Consider the following 12,566-nt stretch of genomic DNA (forward strand, 5'->3'; position numbering starts at 1 on the left):
GGATTCTCCTGTGGTCTAGGGCTCTGTAGGTGTGAAGCCTGAGGGATGAACCTGAACACAGTGCACCTGAAGGATAATCAAAATGGAAAGTCCTCTTGAGCAGCTCGGAGTCGGCTGGATACAGAAAGCTGTCTGTTCACAGGTTTTTTGTCACATACAAATGTGATGTGTACTGCTCCTGTGTCTTTATCCAAGAAATCAAGACCGTTATTAAATATAGCTGGCCTGAGGATGGGGCCTGAGGCCCTTTGTTAGGAGGAACGGGAAGCCGCTCAGCACCCGGGAGCCACAGATGGTATTTTCATCAGAGTGACATCGTGTTCAAAAGAAGATGACAAGGAAACCTGCCCTGACCAGGCCACATGGTGACAGCCCAGAGAGACATGGGCCAGGCCACCAGGGGTCCTCGCGAATGACATGACCCCCTTTGTTAGCCCTTGTTCACAGACCTTTGGAAACAGTTCTTTAGCTCAACACGGCCTCCTGATCTGACCTCCTGATCATTCACATGTACCAGTCTCCTGCCACCTATGGATTTGTGAGCCTCAGGAGGACTGCTGAACAGGACAGCACCAGCACTGTGAAGGACCTTTAGGGAGCCTGGATGCTGGGGTAGTTTGGTGTGCTCATGCCCCATGATGCGTCACTTCTAGGCTGACGGGGAAGCACGGGACCCAGCACTCACACTGGGAACATTCGCGGGTCAGTCCGCCAAAGACTCTGTGGTGCCTGTCACAGGAGGACGAGTGGCAGATGGCGCTGACCTGAGGGGACACTTACGGAGTGGTGATGCGGGAACGGGCCAAACTGGTGAGGGGGGTACAAGCTGGAGAAGTATCCGGAGTGGGTCTGCAGCATGAAAGAAACAGTCGGTCAGTCAGTGGGTGCCCACAGGGACACGCCCCACACTCAGGGAGGCGAGATTCCCACAAACGGCACAGGCTCCTTGCACCATTACCTGGCCCCACAGTCATGTCTGCACCTGTCCCTTGGCGGCTCAGATCTCTGCTGCACTCTTCCCACTGGAGCACTGAATGCCGGGCTGAGCTTATCAGGGCTCAGCTGTGCCAAGCATTAGGCCCCTATGAACTTACCGCTGTGGGAGTGAGGGCGCACGCACACTCCTTTAACCTGCCCTCCCTCAGACAGGCAGGCCCCGTGGCTGCTACTTTCTGGGAAGCCATGGATTGGGGACTACAAGGTACAGAGACTGCAGGACGTTATCTGGAGTTATGCATGACCAGCAAATGTGCTCCCAGGAAACTGGGTCCATGAGCTCCCTCAGAGAATTTCGGAAGGAATGACGAGATTGCGAATGGAGGAATTGAGAAAGAGGCTGGGAGAGGAGGGAAAGAAAATGAGTGAATAAACAGCATGAATGTGCGTGAGTGTGGGGGTAAGGGGGGGGAACAGGAAGGTAAATGTGGACAGAAAACAACAGAGCTATTAGGAAAATAACATTTAGAAAAGTAGCTGCTTCTTACTAACTACCTACTGTGTACTAGGCACTGTGCTAGATCCTTTATTCACAGACTCTTACGAGCCGTGAGACAGGAAGAGGTCTGATTGCATATATTTGGGCAGGATACAGAATCAGCATGGTCCGGTTACCGGCGCCTCACATAAAGTCACATAAACGCAGGCATGACTGTTACAGGAAGGGAGGTTACCATGAAGCCAACGCCTGAGGGCCCACCCTGCAGGATGACCTCCTAGGTTTCCGACACTGGTCAGACACGGATGAGACTTCGAGTCCGGGGCCTCGCTTTCATCTGAGGGCCCCGGAACAAATCTCATGGTGTTCTCTGTCTCCCAGATCTCCTGCTGCACTCTGAGCTCCAAATCACAACTTCGCCTTACGACTCACTAGGGACAAAATGAAACAGTCCCCCTTTCTGAGCCTGGAGAGTGGACTTCTGGCCTCGGGGAGGGGAGAGGAGGTGGGGACACGGGGGAGCTTCCCCCAGGGGTGCCCTAGCTGTCCACAGAGCTCTGCTTACGGAAGGGAACCCCTGCTGTAGTGAGAGCAAACCCTAGCTCTCACGCCTTGGAAAGAGGCTGCAGTGACACCTCACAGCCACGAGAGGGTGCTACGGGACCAGATTCTCCTGGCACTCCACATCTGACAGGAAGCGGGGTGAAGAAGTCTTTCTAGGGCCTGCTTCTTCCTTGAAGAGCAGTCCGCTCCAGACCCTTTGCGCAGGTCCCTGTCCTGAGCCATGGAGGATGAGGGGAGAATTCCTGTGGCTTTCTGCTCAAAGCTCTGCCTTGGGGAAAGGATGCTTCCCCTTCTTCTTATAGGAGGCCTCAGAGCAGCCATGATTCTTTTGAATTGTTATTTGCCTTTTCTTCCCCAAATTCACATGAGACCAAGAGTAGACCAGGCACAGTGTGGCTCCAATCTGGGTTCAAATACTCCCAACATAAACACTGTATCAAATGTAGATCTACCACTCGGGTTAGGAGAGAGAATTAGCTGTAAAAGGGTAAAAAGGACGAATTCCCCACTCTCCTTTTATTCATGAGTTACTACAGGGGGGAAACTGTTGTGGGGAAAGAACCCTAAACTTGGCAGCCAGGAGCTCATTTCTAGTGGAGGTGCTGGCTTTGTGCACACAAGTTGGTTTTTGGAGTCAGAATAGTCACAAGACTGGAGTCTGAATCACCAGCTCTATACAAGTTGGAATAATTTATTCAACCACTCTGAGCCTCATCCACAAATGGACTAAAATAATATCACCTAGATCTTCTAGAAATTAGATCTTCTAATATTGTTGCAAGGGTTCCTCTGACCGTTCATTCACTCATGAAGAAGATATCTGAACACCTGACCACCTATGAAGCACCGCTCTAGGTGCTGGGGACACAGCTATTAAGACAGAAGGGTCGCTGCCACCACGGGACTGACAGTCTACCGGGGAGGCAGACAAGTGTTGTGAAAGAAGCGAACAGGACAATGTGCGGAAGGGAAGCAGCGGAGATGATGGGTGGGAGGGCAACCTTGGGAGGGTCCAGGAAGACCCCTGCAGGAGGTGATCTCTGAGCTGGGACCCATGGAGAGCACAGCACCCTAGGCAAGGCACTGGGGGGGGAACATTCTAAGCAGGGCTCTCTAAGGTGCTGAGCTAGAAAAGGTTGGCCTTTTGAAAAACAGAAAAGAGACCAGTACGGTGAAAGCAAGTAAGAGAGTACAGCTGCAAACAATGGGGAGGTTTTGCAGGCCTTGGTTCTGATGTGGATTAGACCCTAAGTACAACGGATGCCTCCGAAGGATGTTATGTGGCATTCAGGGAGGTCACAGGAATGAAGAATCTATCGTTGGCTACTGTATGGATTGAATGAGGAGTGTTAAGTGAGCACTGTTTATAATGAAATGTACGGCTTAGAGCACACACTCTATTTCCCATCCTCCCAAGCTTAAATGGAGTCTACAGTCTCAAATGGAAGAAGGCTTTCAAAACAGACTTTGTCACAATGATCAGAGAAATTACCCGCTGATGACCTGAATACATGTTCTCTTTACCGGGAAAGCAGGTTGTAGCCATCTGATAAACAAACCAAGGGCCCAGGGAGTGGGGAGGCTAATATGGAACCCCACCCCCAACTTAGAAGTTGGCCTCACTGTGCCAGTTTGAGAATTCTGTTATTTTACAAAGGAGAAGCGACTTTATTTTTGAGTATCTGAGAGGCATCATGACACTTGGGAGGGGGTGAAGGATGTCCTAGTAAAGGTGGCCCCCATCCCCTGCCAACAGTGGCAGCAAGGGGGTGTGTGGTCATTATTACCCACTGGTTCATGTTACATTCTCAGTTTGAGGGAAACTGGTATCTGCTTTTCCTCTCTGCTTAACTGTTCTGGGGTGTGAGTAGAGTAGAGGAGTATATATCAAATGCATTTGTAAAAATTAAAAAGGGAATTATAGTCGGACCGGCTTTTCCGGGAAGAACTGCAGTGTCCTTCGTTCCAAGCTGCTGTGTATGACCATAATCATGATGCCAGATTTAAGTAATACACTGAAGCCTGAAGAAATCAGGGGGTAGGAAGAGTGAGGGTAGGAAATGGGTAGTGGACAGGGCAGGGGTCAGGCATACAGATTATGTTCAAAAATACTGAAACAGCTTTAGTGTGAAGACAGACTGATGCCACATTGCAAAGACAGTGGATGCTCTCCTAGGAACCAGGGATGGGAGCATGGGCCTGGGAGGAGGGAGTGGACTTGGGCAGAGCTCTCCAAGATTCAGAAGGTTCACCACTCTACCCCAGCTTGTCAAAGGGCTTCCCCACAATGGCTGCTTATCCACCTCTGTGTTCTCATGGGACAACCTCAGGAACTGATGAAAACTAGAAACCGTTAAGCTAGTAAGAGGCAGAGCCAAGATCTGAGCACAGATCTGTGTCTGACTCTGCAGCCCAAGGTCTCAACCACTATGCCCAATGCTGCCCCCACCTAGAACATTGCGAATTCATAGGTTCCAGTGGGGCCCATGGCACATGTTATGGAAAAACTCCCCTAAAGATTCTAATATGCCTTCTGTTGAGTTTATTTAAATATATGAATAGACAATTAAAATTCATTAGACATATATAGAGAATTAACAACATGACAGAGGGGAGCAAAGCTGAGCAAGGCAAACAAATGACCCCAGTGAATTAATGCAGGAAAGAGGAAGAGCTTTTTAAAAAAAGTTTGATTTTTTTTTTAAGATTTTCTTTATTTATTTGACAGAGAGGGACACAGCGAGAGAGGGAACACAAGCAGGGGGAGTGTGAGAGGGAGAAGCAGGCTTCCCGCTGAGCAGGGAGCCCCATGCAGGGCTCGATCCCAGGACCCTGGGATCATGACCCGAGCCAAAGGCAGACGCTTACCGACTGAGCCACCCAGGCGCCCCTGATTTTTTTTTTTCTTTTTTAAGATTTTACTTATTTATTTGACAGAGAGAAAGAGCGCACACATCGCAAAAGCACAAGCAGGGGAAGTGGAAGAGGGAGAAGCAGGCTCCCCACTGAGCAGGGAGCCCAGTGGGGGACTCAATCCCAAGACCCCCAGGACCATGACCTGAGCTGATGGCAGATGCTTAACCGACTGAGCCACCCAGGCGCCCTTTGATTTGATTTCTTAATTAGATTCAAGATGACAGTTCATTCACATGTAAGTAATTGCTATGAGAAAAAAACAAGGAGGGACCTAGATTGATCTTGGAAACATTCAACAGAGGCTGTATATAACAGCAGAAAAGACACTCCTGCAAAGCCCATCAGGGCATTGGAAGATTAACCCATGCAAAACAAAAAGAAGGAACCAGACATGAGAATAGAGATGTATGATCCATAAAGTGGGAGTTCCAGAAGGAGAAAATGAAGTGGAAGGAAGAGAAGTAAAACGAACATTAAGTACAGAAGCAAAAGATTTTCCTGAACCAAAGAAAAATCTGAAACTTGAGATCAAAGGGCTGAGATTCAGATTTCTAAATTCCGAGGGGGAAGGCAAAAATACTAAAAAAGGCAAATAACTTGTAGACAGAAGGAGGAAAAAGCTATCTACAAAATAAGGAGAATCAGGCTGGTTAGCACATGTACCTGAAAAAACAAAATACTGAAAGTATTGTTTTCAGAGTTCTAAAAGCACTAGGACTCTAGAATCTCTAGACAGCCAGTTGAACTTTCATTCATCTGTGAGGGGAAAAGAAAGGCATTTTCAGATCTAGAAAGGTTTAGAAGTATACTACTTGTGTACTATTCCTGAAAAAGATTGTTGAAGCAAGTATTCCTGACAGACTAACAAAAAAGCCCCAAATAACTCAAAAAATGAGAGCATGTGGAGAACAAGAAACCATCTGCAGTGAGCAAAGTAACCAGTTACAGTTTAGTTAATTCTAAACTACAGATTATGAGACTGCGTATTCATTAAGAAAGAAAGCTTAATAATTTGGAATAAAATTCCAGATACTTTCTAGAGCGAGCTGACCAAAACACACTAAACAAACTTGGTTACAATAAAGAATTTGACAAAACCATAATCACAGTGGGCGAAGAGCAAACTTCTCCCATCATGTAATAAATCATACAGATAAAAATAATTATATAGAGGATATGAGCCGCCAATGAGAAGCTTGCTTTTATAGCTATAAACACAACTCTGAGCCCATCAGAAAAAGGCACATCTTTCCAAACGCCCATGAATTCAAAAACTGATTATGCGTGAGTAAGGCCACAAAAATCAGAAATGTTCCGATAACACTGTCTGAGTACAAAGTACAGGAAACAATTGCAAGATAACAAAAAAGAAACCATTAACTACTTAGAAGTTTAAAATAGACAAAGCCCTAGCAAATTTGATTAAGCAAACAAAGAGGGGCCCCTGGCTGGCTCAGTCTGTAGAATATGAGACTCTGGATTTTGAGGTCCTGAGTTCAAGCCCCATGTTGGGGGTAGTGTTTACTTAAAAACAAAAACAAAAACAAAACAAAACTTAAAAAAGAAAAGAAAACACAAATATACGATGCTAGGAATTACAAGAGAGTAATACACAAGTTCGGGGATTTAAAAGGCCAATAGTCTGCTCTGTACAAGTTATGCCAACACATATGAAAATTAGATAAATACTTTTACAGGAAAATAAAAATCAACACAACTAAGTCAAAAACTTACAAGAAACTGAAGAGTTTACAAATGAAACAAACAAAAGGTGGTAGGCCCAGATGTTTTACGGATAGCTTCAAGAAATAGAAAACACAAGAAATAGAAAACTTATCAAATCTTCAAGAATAGAAAACTTCTATATATTGTTAAATATTCCCAAGCATATTAAAAGTTGGTCATCTTTCCAATTCATCCTTTGAGAAAAAAATAATCATGCTGTTAAAGAGAGTATAAAACTACAGTAATTAGTGTAGACAAAGAGATGAATGGAACAGAGTCAGGAAGATGACTAAGTGGGAATTTAGTGTATGACAATGCTAGAATTTCAAACTGAGTGATAAAATTGTACATCATTCAAAAAATGATTTTGGGAAATGTGGCTATCCATTTGGAAAGAAAAGAAAGTTAGATCCTTTTGTCAAAGTATAAATCAAGATAAATTCCCTGTGGATTACAGATACAAATACAAATAACAATCCTCAAAAACCAATAAGAAAACATGGGAGAATATTTTTACAGTCCTGGATGGGAGATTTTTTCTTTAGCGTGACATCAAAGGACAGAATCCATACAAACATCACTGATTTAACTACCTTACTTCTTAAAATTTCTACATGAATTCTGGTGAAGGGATATCTGTGAGAATTTAAATTGCATATACCCTTTGATATAATAAGTCTAGTCTTAGAGAATTTACTTTCAGATTTACTCACACATTTGTGCAAAGGCTTACGAAGAATATTCATTTTGACACTATGTGTAGTATAGAAAATGTGGAAACAATACAAATGTCTAAAAATAGTGTGCTGGTTAGAAAAATTATAGTAAATTCATACAATGGAATACTACATGGCCATTGAAGAGAATTAGGTCTAGCTATGAAAAAATGCCCATAACAAACAAAAAAACCCAAAACCCAAAACCTTGTAATTCTGTATGACATGATTACATATATAGTTTTGAAAGATTGTATATATGCTGAGAAAACATTTCTAAAAAGTGTAAACATAAAGGTGCTATGCTTATGGGGAATGGTTGTTGGGTAAACTTTGGGTAAGATAAGGCAGGCCAAGGGAAGTATTTACATTTTACTTCATACAACAATTTGTTCAAAGTATCTATTTTAAATTATTATGGCACAAGACACCATGAATAAGGCAAAGAGAAATGACAAGCTGGTAGAAAATATGGACAACATGACGAATAGATAATAGCCTTAATATGTAATCAGCTGTTACAAATCATTAACAAAAAGATGGAAAGTAAAAGTGATGACAATAGCAGCTATGTTTGCATAGAAATTATTATGTGCAGGTTTTAACTTATTTAATAACCCTTACAACAACCCCATGATATGTATATGATTACTACCCCCATCTTTTTTTTTTTTTAAAGATTTTATTTATTTATTTGAGAGAGAGAATGAGATAGAACATGAGAGGGGGGAAGGGTCAGGGGGAGAAGCAGACTCCCTGCTGAGCAGGGAGCCCGATGTGGGACTCGATCCCGGGACTCCAGGATCACGACCCGAGCCTAAGGCAGTCGCTCAACCAACTGAGCCACCCAGGTGCCCGATTACTACCCCCATCTTATAGACCAGCGACATCGTGATGCAAAGAGGTTAAGTCACCTGCCCAAGGTTAAAAATACACTGGTGGGAAGGAAAAGTAGTATATCCTCCATGTATCAAAATTTATATGTTAGGTATCAACATTTATATATTTTATAATTATATATTATGTATAAAATTTATACATTCTTAGGCTCAGAAATTCCATTTCAAGGAATTTATTCTGAAGAAATAACTGGATAAAAGAGCCAAGATGTATAGGGTGCCTGGGTGGCTCAGTTGGTTAAGCGACTGCCTTCAGCTCAGGTCATGATCCCAGGGTCCTGGGATCGAGTCCCGCATCGGGCTCCCTGCTCTGCGGGGAGCCTGCTTCTCCCTCTCCCACTCCCCCTCCTTGTGTTCCCTCTTTCGCTGTGTCTCTCTCTGTCAAATAAATAAATAAATAAAAATCTTTAATTAAAAAAAAAAAAAAGAGCCAAGATGTATATACAAGGATTTTCACAGTAGAGTGAACAATTTGAATACATATATATTAAATATATGTAACATATATATATATAAATTATATATACACACACCCATATACATGCAAACACTGGTTATTTCTATATTGAGAAAAACTTGCACTTTCTATATTTCTGTATTATTTGCTTCTTAAATACTATGCACATATTACTTTTATTAACCAGAAAATAATAAAAAAGTTTCCAAACATACACATATGCTTCCAAAATTTCAGAGGTCAGAGACCAATCCTGGCACATATAAGCCAGCTACGAGGAGGTACAGAGACTTCCTGACCTTTGGATGCCAAGAGCGAAAGTACTAGTTCTGTGATACATAAAAGCAAAGAAATACCCTAGAGGTTCCAGGAAATCTGAAAGCCTACGTGACAGGAGAACAATATAAGTATTTAAAGCATGCCCACCACTCCCACCCTACCCTGTCCTTCTCAGACTCTGCAAGAGTGGCTTTGGGGGCCTGTCCTAGGTCCTGTGCAGGTAGGTAGTGATGGCCACCTTCATGCCCCGGCCTGCACTTTCACAGCTGCCCCAGAGAGCCATATTGTCGCAGACAGTTGGGGCAACTATGTGCTCTGGATTAGAACCTAATCTTGATCTATGGGATCAAGATCAGAAATACATGGCTTTTAGCTTTATAAAGAAAGTAAAATCGGGGATGCCTGGGTGGCTCCATCGGTTAGGCGTCTGCCTTCGGCTCAGGTCATGATCCCAGGGTCCTGGGATCGAGTCCCATGTTGGGCTCCTTGCTCATTGGGGAGCCTGCTTCTCCCTCTGCCTGCGCTCCCCCTGCTTGTGCTATCTCTCTGTCAAATAAATACACTTTAAAAATCTTAAAAAAAAAAAAAAAAGTAAAATCTATTTGATGAAGAACAGGAACTATGTATTTTACTAAAATGGTTATCTTCCCATTGTAGTAAAATCTCAGATGAAAGGAAGCTTTCCAACTGGCAAAACTTATTTTCAAGTTTAGAAAATATTCTGCTATCACACGATAGCCTCTCCCCTTGTTGCAGTACAGGGGTCTGTGAACTGTTTCTGTAAGGGGCCAAATACTTATTTTAGACTTTGCAGGTCACAGGGTTCCTATTGCACCTATTTGACTCTGCCATCACAGCAAAAAAGCAAACAGACAATATATAACCAAAGGTCATGGCTGTGTTCCAATAAATTTTTTTTTTTATTTAAAGATTTTATTTATTTATTCATGAGAGACAGAGAGAGAGAGAGAGGCAGAAGGAGAAGCAGGCTCCCTGCTGAACAGGGAGCCCGATGCAGGGCTCGATCCCAGGATCCCGGGATCATGACCTGAGCCGAAGGCAGACGCTTAACCATCTGAGCCACCCAGGCGCCCCCAATAAATTTTTTAAAAAAGATTTATTGAGGGACACCTGGTGGCTCAGCCGTTAAGTGTCTGCCTTCGGCTCAGGTCATGATCCCGGGATCCTGGGATCGAGCTCCGCGTCGGGCTCTCTGCTCAGCAGGGAGCCTGCTTCTCCCTCTCCCTCTGCCGCTCCCCACTGCTTGTGTGCACTCTCTCTCTGAAATAAATAAAATCTTAAAAAAAAAGATTTATTCATTTATTTTTTATAGAGATAGAGAGAGTGAGTTTGTGAGCAGGGAGAGGGACAGAGGGAGAGAATCTTCAAGCAGACTCCCTGCTGAGCGAGGAGCCCAACACAGGGCTTGATCTCATGACCCTGCGATCATGACCTGAGCCAAAACCAAGAGTTGGATGCTTAACTAAGTGAGCCATCCAGGCACCCCCAATAAAATTTTATTTACAAAAGTAAGTGGTAGGTGAGTCTGGCCCCTGAGCTAAATCTCAAAATAGGGGTTTGCTGACCCCATGATCTCAGATTACTGATATTAGAAGTGGCCTGTTCTATCATATTTCTCCCCTGAGCATTTATGTTTATCTCAACTTCAGTTCTGAGGTTATCTTCTTCTTCCTTTTTTTTTTTTAAGATTATTTATTTATTTATTTGAGAGAGAGAGAGAGAGAGAGAGCAGAGTGAGTGAGAGAGAACACGTGTTCAGGGGAGGGGCAGAGGGAGAAGCAGGCTTCCCGCCGAGCGGCGAGCCCGATGTGGGGACTCGATCCCAGGACCCCGGGATCATGACCCGAGCCGAAGGCAGACACTTAACTGACTGAGCCACCCAGGCGCCCCTCCGAGGTTATCTTCTGTAGGCAGTAGATACAGACTTTCTCCTAAGAAATGAGATGTGTCTCAACACCACGGAATGGACCAACCTTGGTCATTCTCAAATCTCACAGCAAAGACATGGGGATGTACATCTCTCAGGGCTGTTCTAGCTCCTTGGAGTAGCCACATGACTGTGATAGCTGCCACAGTCCCTCCTGTCACAGCCTAGCTCCCTCTAACCTGGCCCCCACCCCCACACGCATGGTCTAATATTGGGCCCTATCCTTTAGTTTAAGAGAAAATGGATATACCTCCAAAGAAATGGTATGAAGATTTAGAAATGACTCAGAAGATCTGTATATAAACAAGACTGCAGAATGTGTATATTCTTGTGACCAAAAACGTGGGTGCCAGTTCATGTCTATAAATTGCTGGCAGAAGAACATAGTGGCTTCACCCTGTCTCTCTACAGATAACTCAAAGAGCTACTAGGAGTTCTCACATTGCAATGCTTACACCAGAGACCACCTCTCAGAAGACAGGAGGGTTAGCTAACGCAGTGTTCATCAACCTAACTCTTCCCATTAAAAAGTATAAACATCGGAGGAAAGAAAGTTTGCTTAAACGATAAGCAATATGTATAGAAAAGAATGAGGAGTGAAAAAAAATAAGCTGTCAAGTATCCTGAACCCAAATTTGACAATGTATTGATCTATAATGCTTGTAAATGGAAGCAACAATTAGAAAACTCGTAACATTCACATTTCCCTTTTTATTAATGATGACCCAAACAATAAATACTTATTGAGAACCTACTAAATGCCAGGCATTGTGCTAAGTGTTTAGAAACAAACACTGTATATTATTTTCTTTTAAAAACTGCCTATTAATAAAATGATGCATTTGAGTTGTAGAAACAGGTAAGAAATATATATATTCGAGTTATCCAGGTACCCTATTAATAAATGAACAATACTCATGAAGATTCTTATTTGAGCTAACAAATCCTGTTTTATAATAAAGAGGCTTCTAGTTAGTGAATTTGCTAGCACTGCAGTTTCTTTCCTAGATTTGATATATACTATGTTCAAGAGCATATATTTAGAGGATGGTTTAATAATATTTATCTGTCCATTAGGAAGAAGTCCTAAGAAATGTTGGATTTATCCTACAATCATTTATGATTATGGCCTCCAAATTAAAGCTTTAGCTGTGATTCAACATAGCAGAGTAATGCTGCTGCCTGGGGGTGCCCAGAGCATGAGCAAACCTCTGGATGCTGAGCTACTTACAGCGAAAGGGTGGTAAGGGGGAGCGGGGGGAGCTCCTCGGGGCCCTGCTGGTGGAGGCAGCACGGACAGTCCTGTTGAAAAGATGCCAAGTGCGCTGAGGTTCAACCCCGGGATCAGATTGGCTTGTTGCTGGGAACAGAAATGGAGAAAAAGATGAGGGGAGGAGACCAGGGAGGCCCAGCTTGCCTGGGTCAACCTCCATCTCTGGGCTGGTTAGCATCAGTGCCTCCTAATCAGCACTGCCCTGGCCTCATGGACCACCCTGCTGCTGGGGTGGGCTCTCCAAACCTCAAGCTGACCGTGGCACTCCTTCAAGCTTCTCCGAGAGTGTCTACACATCATAACACAGCCAACCAGGCTCCTTTGGGGGACCCAGGCCACCACACCCTCTCTTCT

General features: G+C 43.9%; 1 protein-coding gene across 10 annotated transcripts in view; it reads right to left on the reverse strand.

Moving 5' to 3' along the window:
* The window catches only part of IGF2BP2 (insulin like growth factor 2 mRNA binding protein 2), a 163,582-nt gene that overhangs the window by 15,631 nt on the left and 135,385 nt on the right, over positions 1–12,566 (reverse strand). For 8 of the 10 annotated variants that reach the window (XR_014148613.1, XM_081831038.1, XM_081831031.1 and 5 more), the window contains exons 10-11: positions 12,171–12,299; positions 781–849 (exon numbers count right to left, since the gene is read on the reverse strand). Coding sequence is in view for 9 of the 10 variants with exons in the window: in XM_081831038.1 (XP_081687164.1) it covers positions 781–849; positions 12,171–12,299 (198 nt within the window). In the remaining variant the exon portion in view is untranslated. The remainder of the gene's footprint in view (positions 1–780; positions 850–12,170; positions 12,300–12,566) is intronic. The other 2 variants (XM_081831042.1, XM_006733396.2) reach the window with 1 other exon arrangement.

The sequence above is a fragment of the Leptonychotes weddellii genome, chromosome 1 (assembly GCF_054177405.1).
Source record: "Leptonychotes weddellii isolate Sample4059 chromosome 1, ASM5417740v2, whole genome shotgun sequence".
NCBI lineage: Eukaryota > Metazoa > Chordata > Mammalia > Carnivora > Phocidae > Leptonychotes > Leptonychotes weddellii.